At 39.7% G+C, this 21,623-nt stretch overlaps 1 protein-coding gene across 2 annotated transcripts in view; it reads right to left on the bottom strand.

The window, feature by feature from the left end:
- The window catches only part of LOC124255295 (homeobox protein six1a-like), a 76,597-nt gene extending 55,222 nt beyond the window's left edge, over positions 1 to 21,375 (bottom strand). Inside the window, exons 1-2 of one of the 2 annotated variants that reach the window (XM_046689168.1) lie at positions 21,311 to 21,375; positions 6,020 to 6,186 (exon numbers count right to left, since the gene is read on the bottom strand). In XM_046689168.1, coding sequence (XP_046545124.1) covers positions 6,020 to 6,041 — 22 coding nt within the window. In that variant the 5' untranslated portion in view covers positions 6,042 to 6,186; positions 21,311 to 21,375. Of the gene's footprint in view, positions 1 to 6,019; positions 6,246 to 21,310 lie in introns of those variants that run through there. The other variant, XM_046689172.1, reaches the window with a different exon arrangement.
- Between the last annotated feature and the right edge of the window lie 248 nt (positions 21,376 to 21,623).

Raw genomic sequence — 21,623 nt, forward strand, 5'->3', positions numbered from 1 at the left:
GTTCACTCTTACTGCAGTGCTGTTCGTACAAATGTTCACGCTCACATCGTCATCAGGTCAAAACATCCATCGATGCCTTACTGGAAGAGCTTGCACAGAGATTCTTCACACTCAATACCATCAACGGGGCATTAACATGACTCCCGATGCGAGTTGGGGCTATCAAACGTAATAATCACCTCAATCCGATAAAGTGAATAGCCTCCAAAATATTGGAGACAAGTCGGGGGTTATTTGAGGCCATGGAAGCAAGTTTGTACAGCACCGGTCGATGGCACTGGACCTTCCCAGGATGGGACTTTACTGCTCAACTGACATCGGGAATGAATGATGTTAGCTGTAAGACCACAAATCATCCCTGATCGGAAAATTGGATAATTTGTCAAAGCTTAAGATGAACTTGATTAGCAAAAGATGCAGAAGAAATGTCCTGACTAAGTCATTGGTGCTCTTCGAGGGGCAAAATACGCTGTGCGATTGATGTAGCTTATTACAGTATCATAAGCAGCTCTTCCATTTTGCCGTGTACATTTCGAGTACATTTCATGACCACTCAGTGCTGGCTTATTATTAACGAGATTCCCAACGACCCTATATCCCGGCTTGTTCATTTCGGGTGGAACGATGTCTGATTCGTGGTATAAGTTGACGGGTCATCTGTCTTCTGTCTGAGATTGATTGTTTCTGACCAATGTCCGGCCAATTCGGACTTTGATCATGTGAATTATCCGTTCTGGCAAGGTTAACTAGAAATTGATTGGGTGTGCTTGAAGCAACACCACAACTGTCAATGTATATTTCTCTCTATAATAGGATCCAAGTTTTCAATACCACTGTGTCAGCGATTCTCACTACTCAAAGATAAGTGTCCATTTCATGTCAGTTTCGCATTTAGCAACCAAAAATTGGACATTTTGATATGTTGCTATGTGACTTTGGTTGACCTCCACCAGGCAACAAGTTTAAAGCCCATTTAATACTTCGCTGTTGAAATTATTTTTTCTTGTCCGTTTCATTTATATCCGGGTGCCTAGATGTATTCTAGAAATAGAACGCAGAACGTTCTTCGTGATTTGTCTATCAACAAATAGAAGGAAATGCTGTTAAAGTGTTTACAACATCGTTAGAAAGAACTAAAGCAAATACAGTCACATACAGTCCGGCGATGTTTAGTTTCTTTAGCTCCAATAGACGTCAAACAAGACCATGCTGTGCTAATTGGATAGGTATTCCGTGAGCTGGCGGAATTAACCGACAAAATCCGAACTTATCTGTTTGGTTGTCGCAGCTAAGTGCCTCATCGACCTAGATTTACGTACAAATAGAATGCTGAACCAAATGTACACACTGCCAAATCATAGCATAACATGAGCTCGCTTTTTACCAACACTCAAATACGTCTTCGCCAAGGCATAGACTTTACTTTGCAGATTTCAAACCAAACACGCATAACAGTAAACAAACGAAGCGGTAAGTTGTTTCTCTTTGGAAGATTTTGGAAGAATCCCCGCTCTTTTAATTACATCGATAAGTTAAGATCGGCAGCTTGTATGCCGCGCGCGAGGGGGTGGTTATAATGGGGAGAAGGGAATTTTGATTTGTGCGTTTTATTTACCGGAGGATAATTAAGAAAATAATATTTATAGGAATTAGTTTTCAGTAACACATGGTCCAAAGGTCATAATGTTCTGTGTCTATACGATAATGTAATACATAAATATCCGTGTATATGTTAATAGGTAACGGTAAAATAATAACTGTGCAATACATTTATGTTGTACCTAATTGTACGATATGGTTACAGTATGCTAATAGTTATCACTTTTTAGACATACGTGTATTAAAACGGACAGCGAAGTTAATAACTTTGAAATAGAAATATGACTGTTTATTTGAAAGAGTGTTGTAAAGATGTGAACATGTCGAAAGCAGATGTGCGTGCTGTTGTACTTGTTCAAATACATTTAAAGTACAATTTGTATTGGTTGTAATCCGTGTAGATATACAGAGACTTACTGAAATGGACACAGATGTGTGTGCATTCCAACTTTTGTATATAATTGACCATAGTGATATGTATTCCTATCAATGCGCATAGCATCACAACAGAAACAGCTCATTCATATTTATATTCCCTGCGTGGAAGTTAGTCTTTGCTGGTAGGCGTCCTAAATCGAGTAACTATCACCAATTTAACACAGACCGCGACTGTGTTGGGCTTGTCAATGGCCGCAATTGACAACCATGTACATTTCTGGTTAATTTCACCTCAAATTGGACGTGCGGCTTTATGACGTAGCGTAGCTGAATTGTTCAAACGAATGAATAGTTAGGCCTGTTGAGGGCGACCGAATCGAGAAAAAGTCAACCAAGATACAGAATGCCCTATTCAATATTGTTTTACATGTATATTGTCTAGACGTCTATGTCATGTACTTTTTTTTGTCAATGTTCAGGCCACGACATGCAAGTATGTCACCACTGCATGTTAGAATTAAAAAATTCGCGTATATATCATGCCCATAAATCAAATATTATAGGATTATATTTCAAATATTAAACACAACTCAGACTGCACGTATGCTATGCCCTATCAACAACAGACACACGACTACACAGAAAAATCAATGTCACTATTAAATATTAACTCATCTTATTGAGGCAACTATAAAACATACATACGTTTTAACAGCTGGAGAAACATGCTGATATAGTACTTGACTCTGAATTTGTTTCATAAATATAGATGCTTATAAAAACACATAACGTTTGTTGGTGGCAGAATCTTCCTGTGTACATTAATGATTTCATTTGTATGAAATATTGAGCCAAAAGCAATATACATTTCAAAACAAAATATTGAACAGAATACTCATTTTAGGTGTGCTTGAATAATACGCTACGTGTTTTGAATCAAGGTTTGGGTTTAAGGCTCAGATTTAACGCGCGAGAATATCTGAAATGAGCAAGTATTACAAGTATTACATGCATTAACATGAAATTAACACGCATTTTGTTTACACGAAGCCAATTCACGGCCCATGTTAATTACCAAGGGTTCGCTCCATATGTTTTTCAGGAGAAAAAAAAACAACGACAAAGAAAATTACATTTCTGGATCTGTCCGTCATATTTTGGAACACACACATAGGGTGAAATACGTTGCGGATATGTACAAGACAGGTGATGGAATTGACAGCAAGAGAACAGATGTACATATGTAGCCGCAGCCTGCGAGATGCCGTGAGAAACCCGGGAGATATAGAAGTTACAACATACATTTACCCAGTGTATAAATCAAGCAAAGGATTAAGCGTATGCGTTTGTTTTATTGAAGTCGGAATGAAATGTACATCTCCTGTAGTGACATCCTTATCGAGATCATGGTGTCGATTTCACAGAGGGAAATATGTGTATTTGATTTGAAACGCATCTCACTCGATAAAGTATTCACCCGGAACATTGAGTTGACTATCTGTGTTTAATATTTATAGTTCAAGAGGTATTGTTTGACCGACGTGGTTTGTTAACTGAGTAAAGATGTAAAATAGGAGATAAATATTTCTTGAGTGATGAACATTTTTTGCTTTAGATAGTATTTCAGTTAGAAACCAAAAACAAATTAAGTTTGACATATCTCGCGTTAACTCAATATTTCATTTCAATTTTGATACAATTCGAACTGGGTTTTATTGGTAATATACGTTTTGTTGTTTATAGCTAACATACCTATAGATATTATATTACTGTTTGGCGTTTTTTTATGTGTTTCCGGGTAAATGGAAGCGATGATAAAAGTTAATTGCTATATGTTTTTCTGCCCCAAACATTTTATCAATAAAATGTATGGTTATTGCAATTTCGAGTCAAAGACATAATGATATGATTAATGACAACCAACACAAGCGGAACGCCAGTTTTTAAGGTAATGAGGTTATTGTAAAACATTTTAATGAAAATATATACAACATACGCAGTTTTTGTTATTTGGTTCTGCTTTTTCGAATACAGTTGTTCTTCAAAGCATATGTCAATTTCACTTCCGAGTCATCATCACACAGTGCCTATGAATGTGTCTACGTCCCTTCGGCCTATTATATTGCTTGACAATGGCATAAAAACATTGACAAATAATTGACCTGTCGTGGAACTGACGATATGAAAACAGTGTTTTATTTAACCTGGTCCGTTTCATTTGAGAAATTATACACGGTGGACCAGCAATCTGATATTTCATATTCTCTGTTGTCAGTTGCAACTGTCATACTGTCCGCATGGTGCATGTTAATATACAAGCCCTTATCTCATTTACAGCTGAAATTTACAATTGTCCGTTTCAGAGATAATATTTCTGTGCTGGGGTGTAGTATTTCACCTATCTTGTTTTCCAACGTCAACTGACACTTTATCCTACGATATTAGGACATGTGTCGATTGCAAATAGATTTGGGTAACTTGAGCGGTTTTGGTCTGAACACTTGTCTCTTCTCTCTCTATATTCACAAAGTTTTTGACGAATAAATCAGTATTAGCAGTGAAATCTGAGAGCCTGATATTTGATATCGTTTCTACCAAGTTCTTAAACTATTGGTACACTGACATATTTAGTTGTGAGCAGAGTGTAACACGCCGATATGAATAGCACATGGAACCACGTCTATTTCATGTTGTTATCTACATTGGGTGTTCTATTTCATAGTATTGCCCAGTGTGAAATGTAAAACATCTAATATCATACCAGGACTACTTAAAAATAATACGTATATTTATTTAATTTAACATGTAAAATGTGATCACAGGGGGGTATGGATGCATCATGTAATGTGTTATGCGTCAATCATTGTATATTTCATGCTATTAATTACATTTCATTTACATGTTCATAAAGAAATAGATGACATTTCAGAATACATTGTGTCCACTGACAAATGGTTGAGTCGGTTCAATTCTTGTTTCGAAATGTGAATCATATATTGCCACTGAAATAAATCGATAGCAACATCATATCTGGCCATGATTCACCAATATGATGTTTGAAATCCAAAATTGACTGACGTTGTTATTATCATATCACTTTCTACGATTTAATCCGTTGAAATATACACGTGTTTGTTTCAAACGCCTCTCATCCCCGACTCTCTGGTAACAGCTGTTTCAAAACACAGTCAATATTTGACTCCTGGTAACCTCGGTATAATAACTAATTTAATATTGCAAATATCGTTATAGGGTTGAGCCGGGGTAATCACCTCCCCCTTCAAAAGTCTGATGCCTTCACATTGGCGATGCGACAAAATCACCCGCTATCAGCAAAACTGTCATTCTTCTGTCTTGAAATATATCATTACCTCGGCTCGATTTCGGGATGAGGGCTTCGCCATCATATTTCAAGAACTAGCACGACCTAAGCGAGAGATGAGAATTGCTTTTCGTGTTGTCGAGAAAGTGATCAAATTACGCAAGTCTCTTAATAAAATGCATTAATAAGTCGATTAAATTCAGTGAAGTAATTAAGTCGATGTCCCAGTCAGGGAGAGCTAGCGCAATGTACAACTGATTACTGAGAGGCCTGGGAGTGATTAGCGTTGTTAATGACTGTCGTCCTTTGGACAACATTACACTAACATGACTTCATGGGATCTCTGAGCCGGTATATCACACTTAATCACGGGGCTGATGTTATCTGACAAATGTTTATGTAAATTAGCATGTATGTAACTTAATCAGCTCTGGAATAAACTTACTTTAATTGCACGGATATTGACACATGTCGATGTTAATTTCACTGAAGTGAACATGTGTGTAAGATACTTGAGTAATCGACTTCAATTTCAAACCTATCGTTATTTATGTCATATCACAAGTATAACATTTGTTTATGTCAACTGTGTAAATATAACTATAAGTCAACCATACAACTAACACATCTTGGCTCCTGCGCCTTAAAAAGTTAGGTATAGTTACATAAAACACTAACACGAAAATAGGAAACATTCGATGCAAAACAAGCCAAGCCTACCTGCATACGGGTAAGGATCCATGTTCGAGTTTGTGTTTCCACTGTGAATATCGGGTCTAGTGCTGGGATCCCGACTTGCCTCCTGAAATGATGTTATCTGATAGTCCTCCCTCAAAGCGTCGGCCAGATAGCAGTTCGGTTTTCCCGACTGCAAGGTCCCACACAACCTGTGTACAAGCAATACGAAGACAAACGTTTCAGTATAATGCCCGACACAGAGTCGGTTTCCTGTCTGCTAATGAAACCCCGCCCACCGACTTAAAAGCTTTGTTTTGCTATGCCTCTCATGCCAGCTTGGGCCACGCTATCGCGCGGCTTGTCAGTGCTATGCGAGAGCGCTCGTGATTGGCTAGCGATGTTGCGATAGTTTCAACTTTCGATTGAGCGACCTCAAGACATATCCTCCTCCTGTTTCCCGTGGGGCAGGGATTGGACGGCAACCCTCAGCTGTCTTTAAGTGCCATCGGTCGTTACTGATGCCATGGTATCATAGCATGAAATAATTTTCAATAACTACGAAAGCGTATGATATGTTCAAGCTGAAATTGACATCTCGTGGGCAGGACATTGCTAACAGTGGGCGTGGTTTAGCATGAACGATACATGTGACTTTCGCCACAGTTTGTCGGTTGGGATAGCTCACCACTGCAAGTATTTCGTCGTCTTCTACAGTCTTCAATCTGGACGCGGGTTTTTCTACAGTGTTGGGAAATGTACAATGTTATTGAGAAAGAAATCGATCTGGTTGATTGTCATGAATTGCGATGAATTCTGATCGACGAAAATCAGATGATTTAGGGTATATGCGCATCAATTGGAACTGGCTCACGTTGATATGTGTATTTAGATACTATTTTCGTTATTTTGTTACATAAACGATATGACTGTAAGTTGCCAATACAGACGCAGATTCACTATATTGATAAATATGAGTACAGCATACATTCGAAGGAATGAAACCATATATTGCAGCACAGTGAGACTTTCATACTTACAACTACATTATATGAATTATCTCATTAAAAGTATAAAATAACTTAACATATCGACATTATGTTTAAACTTTACAGTTGACATGCAGTGCAGTGCAGTGCAGTGAAAACATAACGCGACGTACCCATATAAAGAACAAACCGTAAGTTTTACATCAGAATGAGTGTCAGTAAATACGTTTACATCTACAGCACATTTTCTGAACTGTCTGTTTCATTCGTATAGGTTTGATTTGATATCAACATTCAGTCTGTTTGTACAAATCACAATGTACATTTTATAGAATTATACGACAAAAATGCACATCGTTTGAACTTGTCAAAAACAGCAAGTATTTCGTTCAAAACTGTCCGTTTCATTTATCGTTAAATTCATGGTTATAATTCTAACAACGAGACTGGTACAGATCGGCACACGTCGCAGCGTGGCTATGTTCAGTATTGTTCAATCGAGCCTGGGTGGTGTCGCAACCTGTACACGGACATCAACTTTACTACCATTGTAATCAGATAATTTGCAAACAACGTGAAGATTTTGACCGTATGGCTATTGGTTCATGGTGTCACGTTGCACTACACCTATTTAAGAAACTGACAATACGGGCTTCATAAACTCGACACGAGTGCGGGCGTATTCGATATTGACACTAAAATGTACATATCCACGTGTGTACACTTCTTATTGTTGATGAAAACAAAACGCTATCTACTTTTACATATAATCTGTACCATTATTGTAAACAGTAATGTTTGCGTAAATTATATATCATGGACTTGATACCACATTGTTTCCGGTTTGGAAGAGCAATGTGTAAATATGTGTTTAGTGTTCAATGCATATAGTATATAAAATGAGATATACCTTATTCATTGGCAAAATGTATGTTAACCATGATGTGAAAAGACGTTGTTAATTGTAATTCAGTAGCACGCCGAAAAAGTACATCAGGGAAGATTAACAGCGATCCTATGTTACAGCGTTCAATCAATCACGGGCTAATACGTGCTGGACAACATCGTTCCTCCTACCACCCAAAGAAAGAAACCCAGCCTAAACACACACTCACGCACGCACGCACGCACGCACGCACGCACGCACGCACACACACACACACACACACACACACACAAACCAGGCATCTTCCCCCAACCTATGAACATACCTGAAAATGTTATGGTAGGAATATGCATGCACACAAGACCTACTGATTTTATAATCTTATGAAATAAATCGATCTATTCAATGAATAAATTTACTGTTATTTTGCATGTACATTTTAACAACAAACATACGACTACCGCTACCATGCATGACACATGAGATTTGGGCGAGTTGAGATGATTATGAAAACTGCATAAAACACATAGTGTGTACATAAATATCACCGGAAGTAAAAAGAAAATTGAAGTTATAATATTAAACTAATTATTTAATCCAAATTATTTTAACAATGCTGGATTTTGTGAATTGAGTCCAGATTGACATACTTCGTCATTGAGTCAATTCATATATATCACTGGCGTATATGGATCGGATTCACATAATAAAGAGAACTCGATATATACCAATGGCGATGCCTGGATAGCTCCGACACATAGGTATAGAGTGACTCTGACGCATAACCTCAGACCAAGCGCTATTTATCACCATCATGTGTGTTTCTCTGGTGTATGGCGTCGCTCTGTGGGAAAAGCCATACGCGGGTTTTGATGGTAATTTGAACTTTACTGAAGGTATGAATGTATTGCGAAATTATAATATCGGACATTTCCGATAGAGGGATTCGTGAGATAAACAACTGAGTTAGGTAATTTTCATATAATAAATGATCAAATTGTTCAAATATTTAAAATTTGTGTGCATCGATCATTTTTCATGTCTAATCAATATCAATACATTGATCCATGTATCACTCAGTGCATGTCTGAAAATCGTGTAACGATCGCTGATTTGATTTGATTTCACGTTACGTGTGATATTGACATGAACTGCATATGTACAAACCGTAATATTAAAAATATAATATGCTTGAAAGTACAATCATGTGTAATCACATACAGATATATAAAGCAATACCTTTGGAACGAACAATGGTACATACCGTCATGGTGACACTGGGCAATGCGCTAACTGCAACAATTTACAAACTTTCAAATGCTTTAATTGCCCCAATTACATGTTCATACACAGTGGAGCAAGCTATGCACCACTCAGCGCACCGATGTGACACTTAAATGGTTGTTGCTGATGCAATTTATCAAAGATGATGTGGTAGCCTGTTTTCAGGACAAACATAATATTTGACAAACACGATAAAGGGCCAAAGTGATAATATTTCGTTTGTATTTGCACATATATGGTAAGACATGTGTGTGGCAAGTACTAGCGGGAGGGCAGGGCATGCTTATTTTCTCATAGAACACCAGGTGTTATTGATTTTCAGAGACCCTTTCATATAATCATCACCACTATTTTGTCATTTGAATTTGTTTCATCGGATAATCTCTGGTGTTGATGTTTTATATTTAGTGGGACGAGTGGACACCATTTCTCAACTGACACCATTTAGTGTTGGTACATATGTACGGTACAGTATAGGGCCGTACAGCGCGGTGATTCTTGTGAAACACAGAGGTAGATTCACTCTCTCGCTGACCCCCAGCAGTGATCAATGATGTTGAGGCTAGGGCGGGTGTACTCCTTGTACAGAATACACACGCCGGGAGATGTCACTCATCTCTTGTTTCATCCATCTATATCCGCCAGGGTCACACAATGCGTCATATTTTAGAAGCTGCTCAAGCCCAATTTAATACACAATCATCTCATAAGAACCTTTCAGTGACACTTTAGAATAATTCGAAATGAAGTAGGTCAATTTGTTTAAAGGTGTAGCACTAAACGAAAAACTCTTATTTAAATTACAAATTGATGAATGTATATAGGACCAACTGTGTAGTAAGTGTACGATGTGACAAAATGTAAATATATAACAACATCAGCAGAGAGCTGTCAGTCTTGTTTATCTGTCACAGAACATTCCATTGATCGTAGAGGGCAACATATTGATGAACAGCATTTGAATGGATCACTGAAAATCGTTGAAGCCACCAAGTTTGTGCGAAACAACGCTAACCAATGTACCTGTCATCTTTGATTCTACTGGGTGAGTATAGAGAAACCTCTTCAATCAGAACAATACGTTACATGTTAAACCATCCGAATCAGCCAGGTTCCGGAATATCTGACAATATGGAAAAATGTACTTTATTGATGATGATAAAGTGATGGGTGCCCTGACTAAAGGGATATCACTGTAGACAAACAGACTTGCCATGGGCGATATGCAAATTGAGTCAAATATATATCTCTTTGCCTTGCTTTGTTCTTTGTTAACGCAGACATAAGTGACCAAGTGATGACTTTTCCATGCATAAATATAAACACAATTGTAGAAGAAACTGATATTTTAATGATATCACAAATTTCGCATTAAAATAATTGTACCTGATTGGGAAACACATTATGATTAACATGAACGTTTACACGTAGTAGTTTCAATGCATGTGTTTCTCTTGCGCTGACTATAATACCTGTGTCGGTTCCATACTGGGATTAGAGACATTGGGAGACACTTGAAGGTTATATATAACTCACTACTTCCTTGTTTACATGTCATTAATCGAGTTCTTATCGAAAAATATTATCTACACTCAAATTTAAAGTTGCATGGTTAGTTCGGTTGCCGATCATATGTATAGGCTGAAATTAGTTCCGATATTTGTTGGTTCAGTGGACACAGTGTCTGTCAGTGTAGCGAGAGGATGGTGGTTCGATCCTGGTCATATCCAAAATGCTACATGTTGTTACCCTGCCTGGCGGTCGGCAATAACGGGAGAAAACAAGGACTGTTAGTATTGGAGTCAGTATTTTCTGTCTGAGTGGTGTATTTTCAAACTCTCTCTCTCTCTCTCTCTCTCACTCTCTCTCTCTCTCTCTCTCACACACACACACACACACACACACTCTCGCTCTCTCTCTCTCTCTCACACACACACACACACACTCGCTCTCTCTCTCTCTCTCACACACACACACACGCAAGCACACATACACACACGTTCATGAATGTCTACATACAAGTGCTATAATATTGAAAGCGACAACAGGACTCCATATCGCTTGAAAACGTGTACTGGTTAGGAATGTGTACCGTTTTAACTCACAAAGTAATCGGAGCGGTGGTGTAGCCTAGTGGTTAAAGCGTTGGCTCGTCACGGCGATGACCCGGGTTCGATTCCCCACATGGGTACAATGTGTGAAGCCCATTTCTGGTGTCCCCAGCCGTGATGTTGCTGGATACCATACTCACTCACTCACAAAGTAATCAAGGCGTCCCAATATTAAGAGGAACCTTAATAAAGTATAAACGTTGGACAGCTATCGGACAAAACACTTTGGTTTGATTCCAAATTCTAATCCACTTGTGTACTCCATTTCAGTTGAATCTCGCTGGACTGTTGAAGTGCACGACGTAAGCCAATACCCACGTCGTATACCGGCTGTCAACAAGGGAGATAACGCTAAATCACGGAGATGATCGAATCTCCTTACATACAATAGTTCAATAGCGCCATGTGTAGAGCTTCTGTCTGTCGTCGACTAAGGCGGCATTAAATATGCAGCGAAACTCGGTACAACATACACAGAGTATCTATGTGTCAATGAAACGTATTAATATTTTATTGCTTGTTTGCACATCAATGGGAATTATTTAGACTGTGTATTTAGAATCACTTTCAAAAATAACGTTTTGGAAGAAGTTATTTCACTACTGCTGAAATCGATCTGAGTATGCGTCAGCGTTATGTTAATACATAGCAGTTATTAAATTATTGGCGATTTGGTTAGTTATATATTTGTTAATGGCGATGTTTGTAAATGTTAATTGCAAACTGAATCCCGCTTGTTAATATCATCATAGCGATAGCGTAACCGATATCAATTGCCATATGCTCTGGATGAGAACGGATATTGTACGTTTTCAGAAAACGTATTGTGGTAAAACTGTCATTTATGAATAGATGTGCATTTTTGAAAGTATGTTTTTTAGAAAAAAATGTTTTGTATAGGTTTGAAACCAAATCAAACAATACAGCAGGTCTACATGCTTAACGATTTTATGACGTGCCCATTCGTTCGTCTGAGCTATTCATATTCGTTTTCATTTAGTCTGTAAAGAAAGGGCGACGAATGAAAATGTCAGCGCATCCGCATGCACGTGCAGTTTATGCTGATTTCGATGCAAACGCACGTGTGGTGATCGCGCGACCAATTTTCACAGAGTAATCAGCACGCTCCACATTGAGTAGCGCACCGAAGATGTTGATATCGCACCTTCGTAGAATTCTATCACTGGTATCATGAATCACAATGAACCAATGTATAAATGTCAACACAGTGGCATATGTCGCTGTATATTAATTTATTTATAATCCCGATCCGTTAAACGAACCGCGGTTTGAGGACGTTAATCTACCAAAAGGCCGAACTCCCTATGTTACAGTATAGGAGGTACGAATGCTACGAGAAAAGTTACGAGATCTTAGGTCTACGAGAGTTTTGTGAAACGGGGCCCAGGGTTCCAGTTTTTATCGCACTGTATAACGGGACGTGTTGGTATATTAATCACTGGATTGTCTGGTTTGTTTACAGGTCGCCGTTGCTTGGCATAAAAACCGCTTTGTAGTATGGAATCCTAGAAGGGACATTGTTGCGTTGTTGCCCTTTTGTAGAACATAAAATATTATTCAAAGCGCGACAATGCGACAAATATCCAAAATATCGCGTTGTCGCGCGTTGGTTAATTTTGACGCTCTTTGTTTTTGTACGGGCGAAAATGTCCCTTCTAGGATTCCATAGTGCTACGTCAGGCAACATGATGCTCTTAGTGGCGGTTGTCGCCGGCAGGACAGGACACGCTAACGTTTCCACGGACACCCGGTGTCATCACTGTTCTTAAGTGATCAATTCATATGTTTTCACCGCTATTTTGACATGAAGTCCCAACTGATTCAGTTTCGGTGGATAATCTTGACTGGTATATTCGCCGACAGTCAACATTATTTAAATATTTCACCACCCTGACTGGTAGTACCTTGAATATAAAGTTTGCTGTGGGTGCTATTCTACTTATACGATAACTTGAATATATATTCATAAAACTAGAGGGGAAATAGTCTGATTTAATTTGATGTTGGTGTAGCGAGACCATCTAAATAAATACAGACAAAAACGAGATGTGATTAAGTAAAAACATATCCGTTTCTGTAGAAAACAATGATTTATTCTATTCCTATATTAGGAAAATTACAAGAGTACTGGTATTTAAGAAACGTATGATACATTTTCATGGGAAATGTACATATGTGTGATGTATATTTTTTCATACTTTTTCTGGTTAACATTTAATTCGTTTCTCGAAAGCCAGACTACGGGACTAAACATCTCCCTATACTTGCCACTGTGGTTAGATGCTATGTTCATGTACAAGGAATCTACTTGTGCGGCGACGTGTGTTTTCCGCAATACATATGTCTGTGTAAGGGATATTTCCGCATTGATTTAAATGTCTTCTGAACAACACTGTGAGCCAGAAAGGTAGATGCATCTGTGATTTATGCGACAACCAAATGCATTGAAAAACCAGTTACTATTCCCTGATTATGCAGCTATGTTGCAAGTGTTCTGGGATTATAAAGTAACTATGTATATAGTTTCAGATATCATCTGTCTTATCTACACATACAGTTTCTTGTTTTGTGAATCAGAGTCGTTTTGTTTGTATGTAGCCAATATACGTGATTATGCCCTTAAATCTCGGTAATGAGGTGAATTCACTTTACATAAAATTCTTATGATTTCTTATAATCCGATTCCGGTGCCACGTTTCGGATAAGGTATCGCTTAGTATGATAACATACCAGAGTAATATCGTTGGTATTTCTTAAGGCGTGGTCTACAGGCGGACCACACTCAGGCAAACTCTCTAGCCTGTCTCACAGTCCCTGAACCACATTATTTTCCCTACTGTCTAGCACCCCCTGCAATGCTAAAGTCCGGGTTCTGAATTTCCCTTTTCTCTGGGGCTCCTTTTCAATTTAAATGGGTTGGTTTGTTACTATCAAACTTATATACATATATATTCAGAGACTAAGCGTGAGGCTAGCCAACTCTCCTGCGCCATCCACATTAAAATCTTCCTACAATTTTCACTCATATTACGCCAAGTATGATCTGTTTCAGGAGATAATCGAAAGACTGGTTATCATGTGGCATCGGCATAACAAAGAGGAATCGGTGACAAACATGATGTCCGACGCAGTTCCCTATTTTCACTTGCGCCGTACGTTCCCGTATTTTGTCAGGAGAAAAATTGACTTGCCTTTGCCTTTGTTTATGACGGCTGCCACCGGTGGTACACCTGGTATCAACTTTATTTGATGGTTCATGAACAAGTGCTTATGGTATAGTCGGAATAACACAACCGTCTATGTTTTGAATGCCACAAGGATATTGGTCCAGTGCTGCCTAGACTGGTACCAAACCTAGTCACTCGCTCACTCCCAAGCAATGTCAGGGCTAAACGTACAAGGGGCAGTGTTGCGTGGATTTACCTGGTGGTAAAGTTCTGTCTAAGACAAGAACGGGCATAATGGACCAGGAAGTTGTCAATCGAAAATATACGAAAGTCATGAAACGTGTTGGAGATGATGCAGTGAAGTATAGAATCACTGTACCAAACCTACAACATATCAGGGAAACCACCAGGTACAAACATTGTGAGTTTGTGTTGTATTTAGAGAATTTTACATCATTACCAGGAATACCATTGCAGACAACTGCGTCTACCACGACTATAAAGTCCACCCTAGTAAGACACGCCCCTCACAGGTAGATAGTCCACCACAGTTAGATACGCCCCTCACAGGTAGATAGTCCACCACAGGTAGACACGCCCCTCACAGGTAGATAGTCCACCACAGCTAGATAAGTCTACAATAGGAAGATCCGTCCACAACAGCTAGACACGCCTATCACAAGAAGATAGTCCACCACAGCTAGATACGCCCATCACAGGTAGATAGTCCACCACAGTTAGACACGCCCCTCACAGGTAGATAGTCCACCACAGCTAGATACGCCCCTCACAGGTAGATAGTCCACCACAGTTAGACACGCCCCTCACAGGTAGATAGTCCACCACAGCTAGATAAGTCTACCATAGGAAGATCCATCCACCACAGCTAGACACGCCCATCCACAACAGCTAGACACGCCTCATCATAAGCCCACACAGCTAGATACGTCCACCACAGCTAGATAAGTCTACAATAGGGAAGATCCGCCCACCACACAGCTACACAGCTAGACACGTTCATCACAAGAAGATAAGTCCACCACAGCTAGATACGCCCATCACAGCTACATAGTCCACCACAGTTAGACACGCCCATCACAGGTAGATAGTCCACCACAGCTAGATAAGTCTACCACAGCTAGATCCAGCCCAGCCACAGCTACGTTCACACGCCCCTCACAGCTAGATACGTTCATCACAGTCCACCACAGCTAGATACGTCACAGCTACACAGGAAGATCCATCCACCACAGCCACCACAGCTAGATACGTTCACACGCCCACCACAGCTAGATACGTTCATCACAGCTACATCACAGCTAGACATCAAGCCCAACACAGCTCCACCACAGATACGTTCATCACAGCTACATAAGCCCACCACCGATAGACACGCCCACCACAGCTAGATAAGCCCATCACAGCTAGATACGTTCATTACAGCTACATAAGCCCACCACAGCTCCATAAGCCCGCCACAGCTAGATACGTTCATCACAGCTACATAAGCCCACCACAGCTAGATACGTTCATCACAGCTACATAAGCCCATCACAGCTAGACACGCCCACCACAGCTACATAAGCCCATCACAGCTAGATACGTTCATCACAGCTACATAAGCCCACCACAGCTACATAAGCCCACCACAGCTGCATAAGCCCTCCACAGCTAGATACGTTCATCACAGCTACATAAGCCCAACACAGCTAGATACGTTCATCACAGCTACATAAGCCCAACACAGCTAGATACGTTCATCACAGATATCCCCATCACCGTTATAGATTTCTATCACAGTTAGATACGTCCACCACAGCTACATAAGCCCACCACAGCTAGATACGTTCATCACAGCTACATAAGCCCACCACAGCTAGATACGTCCATCACAGCTACATACGCCCAACACAGCTAGATACGTTCATCACAGATATCCCCATCACCGTTATAGATTTCTATCACAGTTAGATACGTCCACCACAGCTACATAAGCCCACCACAGCTAGATACGTCCACCACAGCTACATAAGCCCACCACAGCTAGATACGTTCATCACAGCTACATAAGCCCACCACAGCTAGATACGTTCATCACAGCTACATAAGCCCACCACAGCTAGATACGTTCATCACAGCTACATACGCCCACCACAGCTAGATACGTTCATCACAGCTACATAAGCCCAACACAGCTAGATACGTTCATCACAGCTAAGCCCACCACAGCTAGATACGTTCATCACAGCTACATAAGCCCACCACAGCTAGACACGCCCATCACAGCTACATAAGCCCACCACAGCTAGACACGCCCATCACAGCTAGATAAGCCCACCACAGCTAGACACGCCCATCACAGCTAGATAAGCCCACCACAGCTAGATACGTTCATCACAGATAGATATCCCCATCACCGTTATAGATTTCTATCACAGTTAGATACGTCCACCACAGCAAGAAACGTCTGTCACTGGTTGATACGTCGACCACAGCAAGGTACGCCCACAACAGCCTGATATGCCCATCACACGCAGATGTCCACATCACAGCTAGATACATATATAACTGTTAGACACCTCCCTCCTCAGAGAAATATACAAGAAAAATAAAAACAAAATATCCAAACCAAGTAAAGAAAAACACAACAGCACGCTAAGAATCGTCAGATCGCGTCCAGAAAATCTCTCGAACACCAAGAAAACTGCCATCATCCCTAAATCTCTAAGTGTGCGCGCGCACGCAAGCACGCACGCACGCACGCACACACACACACACACGAAATCCCGCCAAACATCGGACAAGATCACAACGCTTCAAGAAAGTCCACCAAACACCAAAAAAACTCACAGCACTCTGGAACAGCCCCCGAACACTGGGAAACGTCACATAATTTCTAGAAAGTCCCCAGAACATCGAGAAACGTCACATCATGTCTAGAAAGGTTCCCAAGCATCCAGGAGAAACGTCACATCATGTCTAGAAAGGCTCCCAAAGATCGAGAAACGTCACGTCATTTCTAGAAAGTCCCTAGAACACCCGAAAATGTTACATCATGTCTTGAAAGTACCGAGAACACCCGGATACTTCACATCATGTCTTGAAAGTCCCCAGAACATCGAAAAACGTCAGATCATGTCTAGAAAGTTTTCTAAACATCGGGAAACGTCACATCATTTCCAGCAAGTCCCCAGAATATCCAGAAACGTCACATCATGTTAGAAAGTCCCTCAAACATTTCATCATATCTCTAAATTCATCTTAGCACATCACGTTTGCAAAAGTCATCTTAATGCATCTAGAAACGTCACATCACACATCTTGATACATTCACAAACGTCACATCACGCCCCGAGCGTCTCCAAAACATAAAACATCACATTGCGTCTACAAAAGAACCTCAATACATCCAGAAACGTCACGTGACATCCACAAAAGTCTCCGAAATATCCGGAAACACCACATCACGCTCAGCAAGTCGTCGAAACACAGAGAAAAGACATCAAAACTGTATTGCCGCTGTTCTTGGAGGGCATATTTGTATATGAATAGTATGCACCCATTACATGACTGCAACTCTGGAGGTGTTGCCGGCACAGGCTACCAGTGCCAATAAATGCTCTCCTCTTCACAAGAATGGTACTCATGTGTAATGACGAAGCAGCTGTGTTGATGGTACTAATTTGTCAACACGTTGACATGTGTATCGACAAAACATGCGTTGCCAATATGCATGCACATATGTTTGCAAGCAAAAAATCCCATATCCTGTTCAGTAAGTGGTTCGTTTGTTCCTAGGCGCGCAGAGTTTTTTGTGTAGATATATGTTTTGACTGCTATACGTTTACCGAGAGCGTCGAGGAACATATTCCAGGTTGTTGCATTACTTATGTCACTCTGGCACATATCCGCAAGACTTCAAATTAAAGAAGAGACTTCGAAGAGAACAGAATATTAATAAATAAATACGTTTAACTGAGTGAACAATTTGAGAAAATATGCAAGTGCTTGTGTGTCCAGGTGAAAGATCAAAGGCGCCGAAAGCCAGGTGTAATTTTGATCGAAAGTGATATTCGCTTCGACGTGTTCAGCTGGGCGATCAACAGCAATCACTACGAAGACATGTCGATAACATTTCATTATCAGATACAAGAACCACTTATCGATTTGATCTATGTTACTTACCATTTCATGACCTATTCTTCACGTGGAATAACATATATAAATATAACACATATATATTAATATAGACATTTATTATTTTTTGCAATAAAATTGGAAATACACACACTTAACTGCTTTAAACAAAGCGTATGTTTACAGTTGACCATTGCAATGCATTGCTTAATCAACTGTGAAATCATACACCCTTAAACGCTGTCACTGAATAAACATACTGATATGTATCCATTATTCTAAAAACTTATGTCAATAGAATTTCATCATTGTTCCTATTATGTGTTCTGTTCAATGAACGATCATTTTCACCAGAGTACCATTGTGTAAACAAAGGTGAAACGTGCATACGACACGTGATTGATAGCCGGCTTTAGAAGCTATGTGTGACAGCCAGTGTGAAATTGACAAAGTTTTCAAACCATGAAGTGCTCAGTCATACTTATGATACTTAACAATGCAACGAATGAATACTTATTTATGTACAAGTTCCCTAAGTATACATTGTAGACACATACACTGAAATAACATTTAAATGGGTACTGCTGGTTGGAATGGGTTAGATGTTGGTTTTGGTTGAAAGGTCTTGGTAAAAAACAGATGGAAGAGAATACATTTAAAAAAAATCTTTCTGTCCATGGCCATGCATGCATGATTTATTGGTACATATCTACAGTAATTGCCTATGACAAATGTTAATTAAAATCATGCAAATTGCCTTCACGCTGTATTTGTGAAATGTACAATGTATGAGTGAAATGTACAATGTATGAATGAGATGTACAATGTATCAGTGAAATGTACAATGTGTCAGTGAAATGTACAATGTGTCAATGAAATGTACAATGTATCAGTGAAATGTGCAATGTATCTGTGAAATGTACAATGTGTCAATGAAATGTACAATGTATCCGTGAAATGTACAAAGTTTCAGTGAAATGTACAATGTATCAGTGAAATGTACAATGTGTCAGTGAAATGTACAATGTGTCAGTGAAATGTACAATGTGTCAATGAAATGTACAATGTATCAGTGAAATGTTCAATCTATCAGTTCAGTTGATAAGTGTTTTGCATCAGTGAAATGTACAATGTGTCAATGAAATGTACAAGGTATCAATGAAATTTTCAATCTATCAGTTCAGTTGAGAAGTGTTTTGCATCAGTGAAATGTACAACGTGTCAATGAAATGTACAAGGTATCAATGAAATGTACAATGCATCTCTGCAGTTGATAAGTGTTTTGGGGGAACGTTTTGCATCAGTCAACACCATGAGATCAGTTCATGGAAATATATCATCGTTGATGAATATGCTGGATACTATCAATTACCAGCATGTGAAAAAGGAATGTCTAGGAAGAACTACAGTTTGAAGAAAATCAATTTGAATAAAAAGGAAAGTCAAGCAGTTTTTTTCTCTCCCTCCACCGAACGCAGGAGTTTTGCGTGCCACAATGGAATAAATAAATAGTTCAGCTGAGATTATTTTAAAAGATTTCCATCACATGCTTTTTTCGTAAATGAAACTGGTGATTGAGGAGTGTGTCAAATCGAGAAGTGAGTTGGCCTAAAAAAGTTTCCCGAAAAATCGAGTAATGAAAACAAAGCGTAAATCAAGGGCTACAACAAGGTTTTAACACACTCACTGCGCCTCAAATGTAGCATCCAAATAAAATGGCTATTTTATGTTCACTCCTGCGGCTCTGTTGAAAAAATCTCTTTAAAAACACAACCATCTGATGTAGACTATTTAGATTACAGCTTTTATGGTGTTTTGGGTTGTCAAACAAATACAGCAGGCTTCTCTCGCACTTACAGCAAAAATAACGCTTTTCTCGAAATCCATCTGCGTTGGCAAGAGGGATGCAAAGAAATTTGAGAAGTTTCCATTTGAAACAAGTATTTAGTAAATTTCCAGCAATTACTTGAGGCGAGCAGTCTTCAGGCCACCGTGGACGCTCGCTCTCGATTTTCTCAATTTCCCCAACCCACCAGGGAGCGATTTAAAAAATGAACACTATCTACATGGCAGAGCAAAGCATGGACAAGACAAGAGATGATTACATAAATCGGACGCACACGCTTGAGAACCACCCCTCTGACTAATCTACATTCAGGGTTAGTAGACAGTTGTAATTTCTGTTAATTTGTACAACCGAGCAGGGATCAGGTTTAGTCAAATAGGCCAGTCTGGCGTTCGTCAGAATATCTTAGTTCTGTTGAGAACTGACAAACGTTCATTAAAGCTCCTTTCCGTCAGTTACAATGTCTGAACTTCGATAACATGCTCCTCAGATCGAGTTTGTCAGATTACGCTCTTTATCTCACTAAAATATGCCAGTCGACGGTCGTGGGTCTATGATCTAAGCCGATCCTCGGGGTTTCCTTGAAACTGTGCCGGGAGACGCGTCGATGGGAACCACGGTATAAAACGGTGGGCTCAAGACAGTCCCACTCTCAGAGACAGACTCAATATAATTGTATGGACGAAAACTGAATCTTCCCCCTTAGTATCAGGTCTCGGTGGCTAAATAATAAAGGCGAGCTCTCTAAACACGACAGGCGAGTTATTTATGTTTAGCTTCGCGTTAAGCTGATATCGTATTTTCTCGTTCCAGCTTCTTTGTTCTAACTTACAGATATCAAATAAACTTTACTGCGTCTAATACGAAAAGGCAATAATGAAGTAAAGTTTGTTACCTTCTAACGGAGGGTTGGTTCGTATTGGCGCTGCAGCAGCTAAAATCAGTTGGCTTGGATATTTGGCTCTTACTGCTCGCGGCTCGACGAGTTTGACTGGGCCGTCTCACTCAGGTAAAGTCATATTATGTCCTGTTTTTTAATTGTAGCTTGCGCGAGGGGATCTCCCCTTCACTGTGGGGCTTCGGTATCCGTTTTTAAGGCCATTCCGTGCCGCTGACTATTGTAGAACCGCGAAATGGCAAACTTTGAATGGGAAAAATAAAACTTGATATTTTTTGAGGTTTTGCATGATGTGTGTACGTTGAAATTG

Source organism: Haliotis rubra, unplaced genomic scaffold (assembly GCF_003918875.1).
Source record: "Haliotis rubra isolate DU_JTF1 unplaced genomic scaffold, ASM391887v1 Scf6, whole genome shotgun sequence".
In the NCBI taxonomy this organism is placed as follows: Eukaryota; Metazoa; Mollusca; class Gastropoda; order Lepetellida; family Haliotidae; genus Haliotis; species Haliotis rubra.